Source organism: Heterodontus francisci, chromosome 20, assembly GCF_036365525.1.
Source record: "Heterodontus francisci isolate sHetFra1 chromosome 20, sHetFra1.hap1, whole genome shotgun sequence".
NCBI lineage: Eukaryota > Metazoa > Chordata > Chondrichthyes > Heterodontiformes > Heterodontidae > Heterodontus > Heterodontus francisci.
The window spans coordinates 44108630-44129396 of record NC_090390.1 but is presented as its reverse complement, the minus strand read 5'-3'; the positions used below and the strand labels follow the sequence as shown (position 1 = coordinate 44129396).

General features: G+C 41.9%; 1 protein-coding gene across 1 annotated transcript in view; it reads left to right on the top strand.

Annotated features, from left to right (window-relative positions):
* Window positions 1-1188: 1188 nt before the first annotated feature.
* Window positions 1189-20767, top strand: part of inpp5a (inositol polyphosphate-5-phosphatase A) — a 621533-nt gene continuing 601954 nt past the window's right edge. The window contains exon 1 of the mRNA XM_068052673.1: window positions 1189-1651. Within this exon, the coding sequence (XP_067908774.1) occupies window positions 1577-1651 (75 nt within the window). The 5' untranslated portion in view covers window positions 1189-1576. The remainder of the gene's footprint in view (window positions 1652-20767) is intronic.

The following is a 20767-nucleotide window of genomic DNA, read 5'->3' as shown; positions in this document are numbered from 1 at the left end:
GTATTTGGTGTCTCAAATCCCGCCCCCATCGTGTGATTGCGGGGGAGCCCTGTGCCTCCACTATGCGAAATGGCAGCCCTCTGCATGATCGCAGTGGGGTGGCTGCTCACGTGGGAACGGCGCCTATTTCTGGACCTGCCCTCGGGACCAGCGGCGGGCTCACTAAATTCAGCCCATATATTGTCTTTCACAATCTCAGAGTATCTCAAAGCACTTTACAGCCAATGAAGTACTTTTTGAAGTGTAGTCCCCTGTTGTCATGCCACTTTGACAGCCTGACGCCATTATCAGTTGAACTGTGATTCAATTTCACCGTCCAGAAGTTTAGACAAACTCACAATTGCAGTGTCATCCTGCGAGGCAACAACATTTTTAAAAATGTATTGACGTTTATATAATATAAATCTTCTTTCTTTGGCCTCCTTATCTCGAGAGACAATGGGTAAGCGCCTGGAGGTGGTCAGTGGTGTGTGGAGCAGCACCTGGAGTGGCTATAAAGGCCAATTCTAGAGTGACAGGCTCTTCCACGGGTGTTGCAGAAAAATTTGTTTGTCGGGGCTGTTATAAATAATGCAGCACTAAAGGCTTAATTCGTTCATTTCAAACAAAATCTGTTGCACCACAACAACTTTTTAGTAACTAATTGAAAATAAATGGCATTTTGAATGTAAGTTGAAAAATGAAGTCCCATGCATAAACTAATCGATGGACTGTTGTCAAACTGAAGAATTTGACATCTGGAGCACCTTAAACACCCTGAATATACAACAGGGTTACACCGGGCTGAGCGCTGGGGTTGCTGTTTCACTCCGTAGGCTCTGTCGAGTCACAGGCTTGTCCATACAAATAAAGCATTTACATTTCCCGCTTCACTGCATGTAGCAATGAACTTTTCTCCGTCGGAGACAGCTCTTTAAAATATTAATTTAAAAAAACAGCGAACAAACTTCAAACAAAAACCTTTGCATTGAATCATCCTTTGCGCAACAGTCCATTCGCCATCTTTTATTACGACATTTTATTTTCTTTCACCGACCTGTATTAATTATAAATCCCTCCCCACTCAGCTAATCGGGAGCGAGTGTTTTTGGAGGGGCAGACAATGCCGCCGGACCCCACTTCCAATGGAGGCATTGCCCTTTTAAGAGCAAGATCTTTTTCATCTGGTAACTGACGTCAGGACAGTTTTTGTTAAAAAAAAATTCATGCCTTACGAGTCAATTTCACGCAATGTTTCCTGGGCGACAGATTGCCCGGAAAAAAAAAGCAGAGGCAAAGATCACAGGGAGACTGAAATGTTTGGAAACTGAGTGATCGCCTTGTGTTAAAAGAAGCTGAAGAGGAGGAGGAGAAAGTTTCTGATTCTTGGGGAAGAAGCTGATAATGAGCGAGCCCAGAGGCAGCAGCAGCCCCACAGAGCCTGAGGAGTGAAGAGTCCCAGACAGAGAGCGGCTGTGAATGAATGAAGGAGAGATCGCAGTGTGAGCACGGGATATAAACAGGACAGAGAGCAGCAGCCAGTTTGCCAGCCTCTTTTCACTGCTCAGAAACAAAGGTGTGCTCAGATCTGCAGATTATGGCGGTGAAGACGTCTGCACAGGGCACCGGAGTCTTGCTGATAACAGCCAACGTCGGATCCCTGTTTGAAGATGTAAGTCTGCCTCTTGTTTTTTTTCTCTAACAGTGGGCTCTCGGGGTTCTGGTGGCTGCTTCTGTCCCCTCCCCTCTCCCACGGCTCTGAAGCTGGCGAGTGCAGCCCCTGTTGGCTCGCTGCACTCTTAACAGGCCTCGGGTTTTTTTTTAGGGATCGCAAGCTGGCTTGTCCCTCAGTCAGGAGCCGGAGGTCGGACTGTGCTCGGTCACCTCTCCCCATCAGCCGTCGGCAGCCTTTCACCAGCAGATAATGTAACGCGCCCTCTTTTCAGCCGGGGCTGTTGGACCGGCGTCACTGACCAGGTTGTGAAGTCCGGCGGAGCCAATTGCACAAAGACTTTAGTGTAAGGTGCACTTTTGGAGAGTCGTGCACTGAACGCAGAGAAGTGGTCCCCATCGCTTTCACGATGCCGCACTCAGCTTACTTTAGACAAGGGCACTTGTATTCCTTCAACTCGTGGTTAGTGCAGCTGATCTGCACACATATCAGGGCCGGGAGTGTGAGATCCCCCCACCCCCAGCTAATGAGTATCATATCAGCTGAATGCAGAGCCTTGGCTGACAGTCTGATAGCCTGGAGCAGCCTCTTCCCTCAGGCTACTCGCCGTGAGCTGCCCACAGACTCCTGCCGGTCACTGACAGGAGACAGATTGTTGAATCAAGGGGAAAGAGTAGGGGAGTGGGAGGTAGAGACGACTGGCCTCCTTCTGTGCTGTAAGATTGTTTCTGATTAATCCCACACCCCATTTCCTTGGGAGCGAGCACCCCACAGCTCGAATAGATCTTTTTTTCTTGGCGTTTAAAGCACGGTGAGTGGATTAACATTGTAGGGGGACTTAACTGACTCACCAAAATCCTGAAACCCTCTGAAAGTTATACGAAAATCTGAAGTGTAATTCCACTGTTTAAAACAGGGAAATAGGCTCATTACAATGTGCCTCTACCTTTCTGGAGTTCTATTTTCTGTCTTGCATTGGTAAAAATGCACAAGAAATGACCTGTAGAGACTCTTGTGTGAAAGAAAGTGAATTTTGAGAAGTTGTCAGCACTTGGCAAGATGAATCCCATTAGTCAAAAAGCAAAATACTGCAGGTTCTGGAAATCTGAAATAAAAACAGTTAAAATACTGGAAACACTCAGCAGGTCTGGCAGCATCTGTGGAAAAAGAAACACGTTGGTTAGTTAAATGTGTCAGGTGGATGAACTTTGAGTTTCTGACGAAAGGTCATCAGCCTGAAAGGTTAACCGTTTCTCTCTCCACAGAAGCTGCCTGAGTTGCTGAGTATTTCCAGCATTTTGTGGTTTTGTTTTTACTTTTTAGTCCCATTTCTCTGGGGTTAGAACACTCCAGTAGGAAAAGTGAATGAGACTGATAATTGAGCCGGACCGTGTGTGTCTTTTGAATAAGTGGGATGACGACGCTCTTTGGAAAAAACTCACACATCACTCTGTTCTGATAATCTGCATTCAGAGCTGAAAAGCAGGACCAAATCAACAATCTAATTACATAAGGAGCGCTGGAGTAACTTTGGGGTTGTTATGTCTACTTGGCTCAGTTGATAGTGCTCTATCCTTTGAGCTAGCAGCTGATCCGTTTGAAGCCCCTATAGGCTTTGGACACATAATCAGGATTGCAGTAGAGAGCACATCACAGAGGTACTGTCTTTTGGTGCAACATTACCCTGAGACCCCATTAGTCTATTCAGGTGGATGTTGAAATCCTATGGCACTACTTGAAGAAGAACAAGTAGTTCTCGTGGTGTCCTTGGCCAACATTCCTGCCTTAACCAGCAGCACTAAAAATAGGTTAGTTGGTCATTGCGGCTCATGGGATCTTGCTGTGCAAGATAAAGTAATTAATTGTGTATGAAGTGCTTTGACATGTTTCAGAGAGATATAAGATGCAAATATTTCTTTTTGTGAAATGATCTAGAATTTTATATCATAAAGCATGATTACCTAGAGAGGAGGAAAGATTTGTCTTAAATCAACATTCAATTATGTTACTCAGTTGTTTGTTTAACCATTATCAATTATGTGGACACATTAATTTGGAAAGGATAAGTTCTCTGAACAGCTGGGTGAATTAACCCTGAAAATATGGGAAAGAGACAGATTTTTGTATAGCACACTTCTTGTTAAAATTAATCATGTGAAAAAAATCAGGAAATGTTTTACTTCTGAGATACTGTAACAGACTCTACCTGCCAGAAATGCTGAATTTCTGAGGATTTAAATCATCAGACTGCTCCTTACTAAATGTAATAGTGATCGAGTTAGGTGTGGAGAGAAGTCTCCCAAACAATTAACTGCTCTTCAAGCTCATTCAGTAGAGTTCCCTATTGGTTCCCCACGCTATAACTTCTGTTATTAATATTTACTGTTCTGGCTGCTATGTGCATATTTCTGTAAAAACATCATACTATTTTATAAGATCAAAACTTGATAATATGATGAATTAATGAACCCAGTATCCTCGGTCATGAAATAGATGTACATGAAATGCATGTTCAAATACTATCCTCAGTTCAACTTGAATATCTGAAGTGATTCTACAGTTGGAAAACTTAATCTACAGAGTATTTCCTTCTTATTAAAGTAACTTGGATATTAAAGGATATTCTTATTAAAATAACTTCATACTTAACTGTCAAGATTTCAGAATAAAGAATGAGCATTCTGATGCTTTGCTCTGTGAAACTGTTACAATTCCGAATGAGATTGATCCCAGAACAATAATTTTAAAGTGTCCTTATCCAACTGAAAGGTTGTCACTGGTGGTGTGTGAGTATAAATACCAGTAAGAGGAAGTAACTCAGCCACGTTGCACACACCCAACATGCATGTGATGCTTGCCTTCCCCCCAAAAATGTATAAAACTGGTAACAAAATTATGATCACCGAAATTCATAAAGCACAATATAACAGCTAGGTCATAAAGAGAATGTATTCTGCGTTAAGTCTAATTGGGCAAGACAAAATAATTTCACTGACTTTTAAAAAAAACTTTGAAAATATCCATAGAAAAGTTTGAGCAACAATTTTCCTTGCAACATTTTTGGTGTAAACCTGGTATATTTGAGATGATAACTTGTGATATTAATCCTGTTTGGTCTTTTAATTGTGGTATGGTGGAGGAGAGCTCCTTGTTACATTGTAGCGCAACAGCATCATTCCATGCCACTCCAAACAAATTGTGGTATACCAGAAAGTTACAGTTCATTGTTGATTATTTCAAAACTTCTTTGACGTTTTCTTTTATGATCCAGTCATATTTGAGTCAGTGACGTCTGTGTCAGATAGAAATAATATAATTGGGATTAACTATTTCATCAATATGATTAATGTTTATGTTGGTGTTTTTTTGTTAGTGAAAATGGTTGTTTGACCATGACATAGCAGGAATCCAATTCAGTTTTGTTAGAACTGCCTTTTCTTTTTTGTCTGTTTCTAAATATGTAGTTATTGTTGTACCAGAGTCTTCCTGGCAGAGGCCGCATTCAATGGTAGCACTCTTGCTTCCGACTCAGAAGGTTTTGGGTTCAGATGCCACTCCAGAGACTTGAGCACATAATCTAGGCTGATGCTCCAGTGTAGCACTGTTGGAGATTCTATCTTTCACATGTGATGTTGAACCTGTCTATCCTCTCAGGTGGACATAAAAGATCCCATTGTACTGGTCTATAAAGAGCAGGAGAGTTATCTTTAGTGACCTGGCCATTATTTAACCCTCAACTGATCTCACTAAAACAGATTATCTGGTCATTTGCTCATTGTTGTTTGTGGTACCTTGCTGTGTGCAAATTTGCTCCATGTTTCCTACATTACAAAAGTGTCTATATTTCAATATATATTTAATTGGGTGTAAAGCACTTTGAGATGTCCTACGGTTATGAAAGGTGTTCTATAAAAGAAAGTGCTGTCTTTATTGCATCTGTTATTCTTGGTTCAATTTGAAATCCTAAGGCCTCTGTTCTGGCTTGCCTCTGGCATGACGGATTTGTCTGCTGAGACTGCTGTTCTTTTACCGAAGCACTGCTGAGAATTCAGTTCATCTTTTTGGGGACATACGTGGCTTCATTGAGCAGCGCCTGGGTTTGAGTTATGGTTGTTGCCCTTTTTTTAAAGTAGAGATTTAGTGATGAGCACAACAAGAAAAGATATTGGAAATAATGCTGAATAAATGCACTACATTCACCTGTCTGAATTGCACCTGAAAAATACAATGGCAATTGCTTTGCTGTGTATGCATTGGAATGAACAGAATACCACTTTCTGCTCTATTAGACCAATTCATTTCCAAACACGGGTTCCTCTTACTGCAATGCTGTGCAGTATGCAATAATCCCTTATCTGAAACATGTCGCTTATTTACTTTTTTAAAAACAGAAAAACCATAGAAACCTCCTTTCAATAATGTACTCCACTCCGTAGAAACTGCTACTGAATAGCACCCAAAATCAGATGATGTAGATCCTGATGTATTTGTAATGGTTTCTTCTACTCATACGTACAGCTCATCAATATAGATGCAACTGGTGAAAATTGGGTCAGTACTGAAACATTGCACACATATCTGGACTGTTGCAACAGCATGATTATCCAATACTGATATTTGTCAAATAGACCTACTTGCAGCATAGGTTGCAGTGTGAGTTGTACTCCATTGTTAATATATGGGTTGAATATACTCAAATAAAATAAAAATGTTGATCCACTGTATGTTACTGTGTACGTGGATGATATGGCATTGTCCTGCACCTGCACAATCTACATTTGGGAAAAAAGTAAATGCATTTCACATTTCTGGATGCAGAGCAGGAAAATAAACCTGGATTGTTACCTATTCATAAGGTTCACTATCCATACCTATAATAACTGCCTGGTGCTTAAACCACAATAAATTTAGTGTGGTGAACTGGTAGAGACAATGCTGTTTCAATGAACAGTTACAGTATGACGAGTATTACCCAAGCAAATTGGTTACTGCAGTAATGGGTACCATGTGGAAGGACTAGCACCAAATGCAGTTTCAATAAACCCTTTGTTTTCTAAGAAGCTTTAGGAAAATTGTTTAAATCTCCTTTTGTAAATACAGTTTTGATTAATAGGTTTCTGACGTGTGTTTATAAAATATGTACCAATTGAAAATCTTCACAGAATTAAGAGATTGGTATTCCAAAAGTGAGTTTAAAGATATTTGGTCAATTGGGTATTTGTAACTCTAGCACTACTTGCATGGACTCAGTGATAGGTTCAATGAAGTAGTCTAAATGCACCATTTTTAAATGGTTATTGCAGTGGAGTGGAGTAGCCTAAGTTGTGATGTATTCAGCCTTGACTCAGTGATAACAGTCTTGCATCTAAGTCAGAGGGTCGAGGCTCCAAGCCTCACTTCAGACACTTGAAAACATAAAAACGGAAAATGCTGGTAATGCTCAGCAGGTCTGGCAGAATCTGTGGAGATAGAACAGAGTAAACGTTTCAGGTCGATGACCTTTCATCAGAACTGGGAAAAGTTAGAAATGTGATAGGTTTTAAGCTAGTGAGAGGGGGAAAGGTGAATAAAGAACAAAAGAGAAGGTATGTGATAGGGTAGAAGACACTACAGATTAAATAACAAAATGTTTGATGATGCAAGGCCAAAGGGAGTGGTAATGAGACAAGTAAAGAAACAAAAGATGAGTCTAGAGGAGAGGTGAATGGCTGAATCATGAATAACTGCCGTCTGAAAGCAAAAAAAGAAAAAAATAAAGAAAAAATAACGAGAGAAAACCAAAACCAGCAAAGAAAAAGGAAACAGAATCTTTCCCTTGCTTAAAACATTACATCTCTAACTTTTCCCAGTTCTGATGAAAGGTCACAGACCTGAAACGTTAACTGTTTCTCTCTCAACAGATGCTGTCAGACCTGCTGAGTATTTCCAACATTTTCTGTTTTTATTTCAGCTTTCCGGCATCCACAGTATTTTGCTTTTGTACTTAAGAAGTTGCAGTGCTGCAGTATCAGAGGTGTTGTATTTTGGTTGAGACTGTCCTCTAGAGTGGATGTAAGGGATCATACATCACAATTTGGAAAAGAGCAGGGGTGTTCTCCTGGTATCCTGGCAAAGGTTTACACCTTAATTAACACAACTAAAACAGATTATCTGGTTATTTATCTCATTGCTGTTTGTGAGACCTTATGGTGCACAAAAAGGCTGCTGTGTTGCCCTACATTGCAAAAGTGATTACATTCAAATGTACTTCATTGGCTGTGCATCCTGAGGCCACGAAAGGCCTTGTAAGCACGAGTTCTTTATTTTCCTTCTAGTTCCGTCACCAGGTGGCACAATACATTGGCACTTTGACATGCAGTTATAGGGTCATGGATCGTGGCATTTTCCTGCACAGGGAGCTCCTATTTTCAATGCTGCTGTCATATGTAGATGAAGAGCATAGGCCAATTGAGGACACATTACTCTTTCTAACAGTCAGCCAACCCATGAATTGTAATAGGAGCCCTCTTAATCAGGAAGTGGAGTAGGGAGACCCATGGAAGGAGCAGACAATTCATTAAAGACGGGGCAAAAGAAATGAAATAGAAGTGGAAGATTCTGGAAGATACACATCAGGTCCACTAGCATCTGCAGCAAGAAAAGGTAGTTTAATACTGGGTAGAAATCCTTCATCAGAACCCCACAAAAATGAATTATAGTTCAACAGTATGGTATATTCAGAAATATATCATTGATAAAACATTAAACAGAGCTGTAAATAAGACATTTGGTAAACTGGACTGTAAAATCCCTTAAAGAATGCACTGATCTTTGTACCATATGCTGCTGTAAGTGTTCACTCAGGTTCTTTGGAAGCAAATTGAAAGAGTGCAGAGCAGCTGCAAGTTGATGTTAACGATACCTTCCTGCATTGATAACTATATACAGCAATCCTCAGAGTCCTATTCAAATCCCTCTTTGTCTACCAAGCAGAAAAATGAAAATAAATGTCAAGTGACAACAGCAAGTTCTCACTTCGATTTGATGATGGTTCCTTGCAGACATGCTCTATACAAAACCTGTTGCAATGAATGCATTAGAAAAGAATATCACCTCCCACCTACCTATTACAATGGCAGTTTGTGTTAGCCATGGCTCAGTTGATATCACTCTTGCCTCTGAGTCAGAAGTTTGAGGGTCCAGGGACTTGAGCACAAAATCTAGACTGACACTCCAGTGGAGTACTGAAGAACTGCTACACTGTCAGAGGTGCCATCCTTCAGATAAGACATTAAACCAGGCCCTGTCTGCCCGCACAGGTGGACGTAAAATATCCCATGGCACTATTTTGATGAATAGCAGGGAATTTTCCCCAGTATCCTGGTCAATATTTAATCCCTCATCCAACACCTAAAAAAACAGATGATCTGGTCATTTATGATGTTGGTGGTTGTGGGACTTTGCTGTACTCAAATTGACTTCTGTGTTTCCTACATCATAACAGTGACTACTGTTACGACCAGGTGAGAAGGGGTCTAGGGGATTCCCTCTCAGCCTTTGCCTGGTTTAACTATAACAGGGTTTAATTTTAGAAACACTGTGCTTTTAGCTCCCCCACAATGAATCCTTGTTCACTGCTCCAATTGTAAGGCAAATAAATCAAACCGGTTTCATTAGATTTAACCAAGAAAGGTAGAAGTTTATTAGTCTTAAACTAATCCAGTTAACGACTATAAATATGCGACACGACCATACTAGCATGCTTATGCGATAAACACACATGCAGATAGAGACAGAAAAGGTAGAAGGAATAAAGGGGAAAAGTTTGAAGCAATATCTGGTAGTTACAGTCCTTTAAGTTCAATGTGGTGTCTTTGGTTGCCAGTAAGCCTTGCAATTCATTGGGGCCCAGTTCACGCTTTAACTTGTTCCGATGTAGGAGTCTTTTCACTCTGGAGTTTTACGTGTCTTCCGTCTTCTGTGGGTCCGGTGGCTTGGGAGAAAGCGAGAGAGAGAAAAAGACAGCGAGGCGAGAGACTTGCTTGTTTCGGCTTCAGTTGCACACTGCCTTCTGAATTCAAACTGTTCTGTGGCTAGTTCAAAAAGCCTGGACCAGCCAGTTAGTCACGTGACCAGCTGGTTTAACCAGTCCTGGCTCTGTGAATTGTATCAACTTAGCAGGGCCTGGAATGCACTTCCTTACACCTTCAATGTCTGGTGATCAAAATCCAATTGGGTTAATTGGAGCAGGGAATAGCCCTTTGTCTCCACAAGCAGTGTCTCTTAGTATGCAAATGTCCTTCCAGCCCAGTGTTTGGTGATCTTCAAACAAGTAATTTCTTCACTCCAGCAACAGTTTAAAATGAATGTTTATATGAAAAAAATAATATGCCTCATTCCAGGCATGGCACTACACTTCAAAATTACTTTATTGGCTGTAAAGCACTTTGGGATGTCCTGAGATCATGAAAGGCACTCTATAAATGCAAGTCAATTTTTCTTTCTTTGCTGGGTTACATTTCCACAGATGCCCTGTTGCCATGGGATGGTGCCATGGGTTGATTTACATCCACTTGCGGGCAGGCAAGGCCTCAGTTTAACATCACATCCAAAAGAGGCTACATTTGATAATGCAGTAATCCCTCAGTATATTCCCTCAGTACTGCAGTGGTGGCATCAACAGCTTGAGCAGCAGGGAGGGGGTGTAAGGAGAGTGAAAATAATGGGTGGTGATAAAAAGAGGAGCCCAAAAAATTGGCACATGATTCCAGGGGATAATGTATAATACTGTAGATGGGGGTTGGGCTTCACCAACAATTTGCATTGATATAATGCCTTTAACATAGAACAAAAGTCCCAAGATACTAAATGGAGGCGAAATGAAAAAATGTAACAAAGAAGCCAGTAATGGGAGAATGATCAAAAGCTTCATCAAAGAGGTGGATTTTAAGGAGGATCTTAAAGTAGAAGAGTGAGTTGGAGAGGCAAAGGGATTTAGGAAAGGAACTCCAGGTCATGGCTGCCAGTGTTGGGATGAAGGGAGTGGGAAAGGCTCAAGAGGCTGGAGAAAGAGGAATTGGGAGTTTGGATGGGAGGTAGTACTGGAGGAGGTAACAGAGATAGGGAGGGAAGAGACAACAGATCGGATGAATCACAAGGATAAGAATTTCAATTTTTAGATGTTGGTGGACTGGGAGGCAATGTGGGTCAACAAGGACATGGGTGATGAGCAAACTGAAGTTGGTGTGGGATATAGCTTATAAGGAGCAGAGTTTACGCAGGTTGGAGGATGGGAAACCAGGCAGGAGAATTGGAGTAATTAAATCTCAGGCAATAGAGGCATGGATGAGAGTTTGAATAGTACATGGGCTCAAGGAGTGGAGAGATTGATGTTATGGAGGTGGGTGTAGTTTAAAGTTGATATCTGAGGTGAAACAAATAGAAATATTCTGCAAAGACCTTGAGAAGGATAAATAACCCCTGGTCTGCTAGTAAGAAAGAATATAGTGGAAACTCTTTCCAACAAACTGTACTCCCCATCCCCAGTCAGTTGGGAGAAATCATGTTTCTTCATTACAGTGTTGTATATGTAACAAACTAGTCTTGGTTGAAGTTCTATCACAATCAAGAAAGGAAATGAAACCTCAGTGAGATGAACCCCTGGTGAGAACCACATTACTGCTCCTGTTGACCTGTAATACTAAAGTTGAGTTGTATGTGGAATCCGATACATACGTTGCACAAAGGGTAACACAGAGGAGTAAATCTTAGCAGGTGCTTTTGGGGAATTGGATGCTGTGTGCTTGCAGGTGGATCTTTAGTCGAAGGTGTGGAATGTGTGATTAGATCAAATAATAAAATTTGGCTGGAGGAAACCCATTTTGCTTATGTGTTGGGTAAATCTGGCAACCTAATGTAAGAGGTGAGAGAGCAATGCCATTTGAGCTATAGAAGAGTTGAGAGCATCAAAGAATGGAAGTGATTTACTGATTTTGGCAATGTTAGAAGCTTACATTACATTACATTTTATAAAAGTTATGTAAGTGTTTTCTTGCTGCACAGAGCATGGCAATGACTTCTGATGCAACCCTTCCCTGTACGAAAGTAAACTAAGAAGGCAGGAAATGCAAAATTGGGTTAGTCTGAACTGAGTTTAACATGACCACAGAAAGTGAACTTTCCTAATCTATCTTCTTTTACCTTGTGTGTGAACAAATGTTTTGTATAAGTTGAAATAATGAAGTTAGCTAATTGAGTAGCCTGGTGGGTACCACAGGTCAACATTCACATTTGTTCCTGCATGTAGAAAGTGACTTTTTCTTATTCTAAATCTTTAGAATAGAATCTCTGTGGCTTAGAACTTTAGTAATATGCTGTTGCATTGGCCTCTTTTTGAGTGGAACCTAATGGTGCTTACTGTTATTTATGCACAAATCGGACAGTAACTTGCGGCGAGCTCACGTGCGCAGTTGAATGCGAAACTCTCTAATTTGCTGTTCAAAATGCTCTGCTCCTCCATAACCTGAGTGGAAATGGCATCTCGCCAAATAGTTTTCCATTCAAATGCATTGAACAGCATGAAGTTCCTGCACTGAGGCCATAGGTATGAACTAAGAAAAATAGAGCTTGTCGATTCCAGTCTAGGTACTCTATTAATGGTGTGATAAGTCCTAATTACTGCCAAATAACCTCACTGGCACTGAAAATTAACTTAGCAGTTTGGAGTTTCATTCCTTCAGATTTCAATTGTTGTTGGAGATTTTAAAAATGCACTTTTTAACTTTTTTCTTTGTCTCTTTTATCTTCTGTCTCTCTTAATCCAATCTTTCCTGCTTTTTATTTTGCTTTACGTAACATTGAATTAAATATTCTAACTGACCCTTCCTGGTTCAGACACAGTCCTGCTTATTAACGATTCTTCAATCTGATTGGTTAAGGAGGTACACAGTTGCTTGCCCTGTTCACACCTGTCTCAGATGCTCTGTAGAGGCTGCTGTGCTGTTTTGAGGTCCCACTGACAGCAGCTTGCCATGCAAAGCAACATCCAGTCCATTATTTTGAATGAGTTTTCTGCTTTTCTTTTCAGACATGATAATTTTAAGCACACATTTTGTCAAAGGTTTGTTATACATAATCGCCTAAAAATTACTACTGTCAATATTAGTGGATGGACAGTTCGCACATTACTATGAGGTACTCCCAGCCAGCAGGCATGAACCTGTTATTTTGCATGGGTTAAAGCCTCTGTTAAAATAGTAGATAAAGGAATGATCACCTACTGATGTCACTAACAGTGAGGCTTTTTGAGGCACCTGGATAAGTTCCAATTTCTATCCATGGACTTTAAATAGATACACTTCAAGTTCCATGTAATTACATTTTACTGGCATTTCTTTGGCATGACTAGGCATTTCCTCCCAACAGAAATGACATCCTTGTGTGAAAAAATATAACGATCTTTCATAGCAGCTGAAAATTCCTTCGCCCCACTGCCACCCACCACCCCCCCCCAACTTTCCTCCTATAAAGTTAGTTGGGGTCATTTCGTGTGTATTTAAGTACATTTACTATAGTTGGTATTTTTCCATTATTACTGAACAGTGACTTGTATTTTGTTTGTACATATTGTTCATTTTTCTGTTAGAAAACATTTGAAGTGCTGACGTATGGACCAAATGATAGCAATCGCGCAGCAAAAGAGGAATAGGATTGGCTTCAAACTGTATAGAATGGCTGGTTATGTTGTGCTATACCATAAAGCTGGTGTGATAGTGATATGATGCACCACTGTTGCGATACTGTCATAGATTTCCTTCCATGCTTTCCTTTTATTCCACTTTAAGTGGAATCTCGCACTCACTGCTAGGTATCCTATAATAAATGTGGATGGCCGAAAAAGCGCATGGCTGCACATTGCTGTTTATCTAAATTTGACTTCATTTCACAGCCAGTTGTACCGTAGTGACAGGTCTGGCCCTCATAAAGTTGTTTACTGTGGCTTTGATTTACATTTATATACATATATATCTATATGCAAATAGTGTTTGTATAAAACTTAAATGTCAGCAACATATTGCTTTTTTGTCTGTTGATTTCAGTTTTAGAAGATGATGTATTTGTAACTTAGTTTAGTTTGAGATAAAGCACTGAAACAGGGCCCTTCGGCCCACCGAGTCTGTGCCAACCAACAACCACCCATTTATACTAATCCTACATTAATCCCATATTCCCTACCACATCCCCACCATTCTCCTACCACCTACCTACACTTGGGGCAATTTACAATGGCCAATTTACCTATCAACCTGCAACTCTTTGGCTGTGGGAGGAAACCTAAGCACCCGGCGGAAACCCACACGGTCACAGGGAGAACTTGCAAACTCAGCATTGGCAGTACCCAGAACTGAACCCAGGTTGCTGGAGCTGTGAGGCTGCAGTGCTAACCACTGCGCCACTGTGCTGCCCTAAACTTGAAAGAGTTTGAAGTAACACTTCTGTAATTATAGAATTCCATTAGCAATGCACTGCCCAACCTTTCCTTGGAACAGACTGAAAGGACAGATTAAGATAAATCACCATATATATTGTTTTCCCTCCAGTATGCTCATTGGAAAGAATGGGAAGGGAAGCAAAATAAATCTAATTCTACAAAAGACGTGACCATACTGACAAAGTACCAGACTTCAATAAAATGCTACCCCCATTGATTGGGATGATTGCTCACTGATAGTTCCCAATGAGTCACTCTGGATCTAGGAAGACAAATATTCTAGACTCTTATTTGAAGCTATCATGCTCCAGTAAATAGATGCCGCCATCACCAACGACCCGCCCACTGCGCCCCCCACCCACCCCCCCACCGCCTCCCCAACCAATGTGGGTCTGAGTGTTATAGAATAGTGGTTCGCAAACTGGGGTCCGTGGATCCCTGGGAGTCTGTAGAGATGTTCCAGGGGTTACATGAAATAGGAGGGCAACATGGGCAACTATCCAGGGTGCCATGGTCAGTGCTTGGATCTTATCTTGCTAACACGTAGCCACTCAGTATTGCCTGCCACTGCTTAAGATGCTGAACTTTTACATTAAAAGCCCCACATGCAGTGATATGTTGAATGTTAACAAAGCCTGCAGCCTCTTACATTGGTGCATTGTCACTCAAGGAGGCAGGCAAAGATTTCAAACCAGTGTCAGTCCATCCTTCAGATGGTGCTCTGCAGGGCCACTGTTTGACCAGGCTGAGTAAATCAGATTCTATTTTTAAATATATGAGATTTTTACATGTGTTTTGGGAACCACCTTCTGCAATTCCAACCACTTTTCCCTCAAAAGCAAGAAACACTGTTTTATATAGAATTATTTTTCAGTATTATTATCAACTATCACAGCAAAGATAGAGAAATTCTGCAGTGAGAAGCAGGCACGTCCATCTCACTGATACCTGTAAGTAAATACCTTTTTCTTCAAAGCATTATGAAAGCACTTTTTACATGTAGTGCCTTCATATTATGAGTATTATATAGAATTATCAATTAGATGGGAGGTCCGTGATTACTAATGCGTTTGAAAAGGGATCCTTCAACCAAAAAACTTTGAGAATCACTGTTTACAGAAGATGCTCTGTTTTGAAAAAAAAATCTGTTAAGACTAAGTAGGAGATAGTCGTGAAAGGCACTGCTACCTTCAAAGGTTGTTGTTAATGACATATGTTCTCCTGCTATTGACAGCACAGTCTGATATAAGGGAAGCAGCCTCCAGTCTTCCAACATCATCACTCACACACAGATTTTCTAGGATGTTGCTATTGGATTAAGTACTTTTTGTTCATCCAGAACTAGTTCTGTGCATCTATGTCCTTGTGCAGAACAAAACCACACAGCAACACAGAACTGGCACCTTGATCACCCCCAGGCCCAAAATTTTCAATCCTCATGGATCATTTCCAATGGAAAATGGTTTGCATGCTCAGTTTCAGTCTCCTCTTTGTTGAAAAGATGAAATGCAGATTAGCTGACTGCCTTTCCAAACACCTTAAATTATCACCAGGTGCAACCCAATTCCTACTCTGCCCTCGTTGCCCTCATAGATCAGCTCAGGCCCTCCTGAACAACATCTCGGGCTGAATTTTATCAGCCCTCTGACGTCAGGGGTCATGGCCGGGGTGGAGGGAGGGGGGGGGTGGGGGCCCGTAAAATCCTTCTGGAAGAGTCCCGCCACAGGCCTCGCTGCTGGGAAGGCTCCACCGCATTTTACCGGCAGTGGCAAGGCCTCGGGTCTGCCCCTCCACTGCTCAGCAGCAGAGCCTTAATCTAAATATGCTAATGAAATTAAAATGAATGAATAAACACTTACCTGATAGCGACGGCCGTCCCACACAGATATTCCAGCCGGTGGCCGGAACTCCCGTGCCTTCGGATCTCCGTTTGGAGATCTGAGGCGTGACACTGGTGGGCAGGGGCGAGGAGTAAAATTCTCAGGGCGGTGGAGGGGGGTGGGGGGGCGGGTGGTGGGTGGTGTGGTGGGGGTGGGGTAGCGGGGAGGACTATTCCTATTGATTGTGTGGATGATGGGAAGGGGTTGGGGGTCAAAGGTGCTGAAGTTAGGGGGGCAAAGTTCAGAATATCAAAAGGTGTTTTTTGGGGGGATATGTAAATTTATTAAATAAAGACTCAGTGGGGGGTGGAAGAGGGGAATCAAAGTTAAATTAAAAATTTTCTGCAGTTTTTATTAAAACGGGACCTTTAAAAATGTAAATGAAACTGAAGGGCATGAAGCCCATTAGAAATGGTGCCAGTGCCTGCATGGTTGCACCGGACGCCATTGCTGGGGACGGAGCGCCCGCCCCTTTACATCATCGGAGTTCGGGTGCTCCAGCCCCTCCATACTAATGAGCAGCTGCACGTAATATCTCGTCCTGCATTGTGCACTTTTTCTCAGCGGTGAGCTATTAAAATTCAGCCCCTCATCTGCAACTTTCTGGTATGAACATTTAGTTCAGTAACTTCAGAATTTTCACTCATTTTTCAGACTCATTTTAATGACACACCTGACCTCGAGACTTTCTAGAGTTCTATCTGTCACATTGCTCTCATTTTCTAGTATTTTTGCAGGCTTCTCATGTCCATTACTATTTTCACACCCTTTGTCTCTTTAATGTCTTAAGATTTATGCTGATGCCACGACTGCGATGATGTCTTTTCATTTCACTCATGATTTTTCTTTGGGTTTTCGTGCTTTTATTGCTGCAATATAAATCCTTTTCCCTTTTTCCGATTCTCTTAATATGCCTGTCTGTCACTCATTTTCAGTTCTGAAGAAGATTCCACACCTGAGATGTTAACTTGTTTCCATAAACACTGACTGACCTGCTGTGTGTCTTCCATTTTTTATGTGCTTTTTTGAGCAACTGGCTTTTGACAACTTTACTTGAATCAAGATTGGCCCTTCCTGGGAATTGTGTAAATTGTACAAAGTATAAATGGCAATAGGAGGGGTGGTTGTCCATGGGCTTGTCCCACTGGGCTGCAGTAACATCAGCAGCAGAGCCGTAGAAATAGTAGAAACCCCAGACAAGCAGCGAATGGTGTTTTGGCCTTTTTCCAGGGCTCCTCCAACTGAAGTCATGATGCCCAAGCTGGAGAATCCCTGTACCCACCTTTCCCCCGCCCCCCGCCCCATAATGGTTCTTAGAATACTTTAATGACTCGACAAATGAGAACAAGAATCATAGAGCCATTGAAATTTTTGGCACAGAGGGAGGCCATTTGGCCCACCGTATCTGTGCAAGCCAAAAAAGAGCAATCCAGCCTAATCCCACTCTCCAACTCTTGGTCCATAAGCCTGTTGCTTACAGTACTTCAAGTGCACATCCAAGTAATTTTTAAATGCGATGAGGGTTTCTGCCTCTACCGCCCTTTCAGGGAATGAGTTCCAGACCCCCAACACACACTGGGTGAAAAACTTTCCCCTCAGCTCCCTGATAATTCTTCTACCAATTACTTTAAGCATTGGTTAAGATTAAAATTTGAAGCATGGGAGCAGGAAGATACAATGGAGCTTTAAACACACTGTGCAAAGAGTAGAAGGGTGCAGATTCATGTCTATAAATTTCCAAAAAATTAACTTTTCATTGTAACCGTATCATTAGCTATTTACTTAGCAGGCAGCCACCTTACAGTGAGAATGGGAGAGACAACGGAGGATGGAATCACCTGGTGCTGGCCATGTGCACCTTCAGATATTTTTACATTGCAGCACCAGATTTGGGAGTACGGTACTCAATCAACTACCCAGCATGCTCCCCATTTACATTTCCATCTGGAGACATTCTGCATCAGGCCAAAGAGTTGCTGGTGAATCTGGCAGTAGTTTGTAGGTTGCCAGTGAATCTGCCGGTAGATTGTAAGTTGCCAGCGAATCTGGCAGTAGTTTGCAAGTTGCCAGTGACTTTGGCGGTAGTTTGTAGGTTGCCAGCGAATCTGGCAATAGTTTGTAGGTTGCCAGCGAATCTGGCAATAGTTTGCAAGTTGCCAGCGAATCTGGCAGTAGTTTGCAAGTTGCCAGTGACTTTGGCGGTAGTTTGTAGGTTGCCAGCGAATCTGGCAGTAGTTTGTAAGTTGCCAGTGAATTTGATCATAGTTTGTAAGTTGCCAGTGAATCTGGCAGTATGTCAGGTTGTTAGAATTTATTTTATTGCAGATGACAGTGAGAGAATTCTACATTTGCTGTTGGATGTAGATTTTAAATGTAGAATCTCTTTTAAAGGAGATGGTTCAAGCAGCATGGGCAGAGCCTCTCTAGAGATGAGAGGAAAATATAAAAGGATAAAAAAAAAGTGATTTACAGCACTGTACTAAGAGCAATGAATGGCCCTGTATTTTCTGGCTGAAAGCAGGGCTGATGTCTGGAATCACATTCTTTGCTGTTTGCTGTCCTCCTTGTCTTTGAAAAATCTTTCAATTTTCATACTTTATGATGGAAGCAGAGGTAGTGTACTTGTATCATTGACTTTATTGGTCCATTTATGTTTTAAATATCCTGCATTTTTCTCTTGAAAATTCACGTTTCTTTTTCTCCAAGTTCACCTCTCCAAATGCATATTTTCCAGGCACTAAGCAGAGGAAAACGAGGTAGAGATCCCAAGCTGCCAGTTTGTTAACTTCGGGCTTCCCCAGAAGCTTGGAGTGCTTGCACCATAGCATAGGCACAAGCATTAAAATAGTAATGCCAATGAAATTGTAGTGATGTCACTGTGTCTCCTGCTGCAATTTCCTGTGCCTCTCCTGCACAAGGCCGAAATAGAGTGGTGCCCACTGTTGTGCCCTCTTGCTCATGACCAGCTTGCTCAGATTGAAGGATCTGATAAGGGAGGCAAAACTAAAAAGACAAAGTAGTACTGTAAACGTTAGTACCTTATTTTTGTGTCAACGAGATGACCTTGGGGCTGGAAGCCTACAGGCTCCTGCTCTTGGCCTCTCCAGCCTGCAGCAGTGATCAACATTTCTCCCCTCCTTCACTGGTGATATCTGCAGTCCAGAAATCGAGCTGGGCTCAGGTTAGATGGAGTACACATCGGGAAAGTGTGGTGGGGGGGGGGGGGGGCGGGGAAAAGGGAGGACAATTGGCCCGAAAAGTTGGTCATTCTTCTGTGTATTTTTTCTTGTAATCTGTAAGCTGCTAAGAGACAAACTTACAGCTCACTACAGAGAGTGCGGGAACAACGCAAATAGCAGTGAAGGTTGAGAAATATGCACACAATTGCTTCAAAAGATTCCATTAGTAAAAAAAAACTGATTTTGCCAAAGTGAAATTGAAAGCAACTGCAAGTAACCACGTAAGTTTAAGAGTGATGAAGAACTCCAGTGAATCTTTCGCTTGCTGTTTAGCACTGCCATCTTCAGAGCACTGCACATAATGTTGTGTTTAATATTATGGGGATCGCTACCCTTCCTCATTCATAATTCTTAAAACAATGTTAATTCAACACTAACTGTTGTGATTTTTCTTTCATTTTTGTCATATTGTTCTGTAAAATATGTGGCAAAAAGTTCATCAACCTTGTGACTCTGTGTTGTATCAGACGTAGAAAGATAGATGTGGTCAGACATGCCCTCAATCCCATCCAAGAATTATGAAGTGTTCCTATGTGCTTTTCTTCTTCCCAATTTTCTCGTCGTTTTTCCCTACCTTTCTCGTAGGTCCACTTTATTTACATGCACTATTATCTTGTTCAGTGTTCATCCTTCAAGAGGTGTCTAGATACCAAAGCATCTCGAGCAATGGGTTCTCTTCACACCCTGACATTGTTACCCCGCGCCCCCCCGGAGTCTCCCGAGGATCTTATCCTGGGTCTCTCTTCATCCTTATCTACATGCTGCCACTTGGTGACACCATCCTCAGATATGGGTCATCTTTGAATTGTATTCTGACACCACCCTTCTGTACCTCTCCTCTACTTCTGTTGCCCCCTCCACTGCCTCTGTGTAGTCCAATATCCATTCTTGAATTAAACTGCAATTTCCTCCAGTTAAATATTGGGTAGAGTAAACCCATTGCCACAAACTCACCACCCTTTCCACTGATTCCATTTCTCTCCTCAGCTATTATCTTAGGTGGAACCAGGCATTTTGCAATCTCAGCATCCTATTCGACCCCGCGCTGAACATCATAAAGGCCACCTACTTTGAACCTCATAACATTCACCCCTGTCTCAGCCCATCTAATGCTAAAACCATTATCTATACAGTTGTAATGTCCAAGGTCATCCATTTCAATACACCAATGACCAACCTTCCATCTTACTGCTCCATAAACCAGATCATCCAAAACTCTGTTGCCATATCCTGTCCCGCAGCAAGTTCCATTCACCATGGCCCCTATCCATCCCAATTGACATTGGCTTTTGGCCCCACCCAATTCTCATACTCATGTTTTAAATCTGTAAACTTCTCCATCCTACAATTTTGTCGAGCTCTCTGGGCTGAATATTTGTTCTGGGGTTGGGATGCCGATGTCAGGTGCATTTCCGGATCTTGACCCCATGTCACTTGGGCACCAGTTCGATTTTTGACAAGCTGGTCTATTAGTGGCCCGGGTGCACCCTTGCTGTCCAATTAAGTACAGCGGGCAGTATCCTGAGGC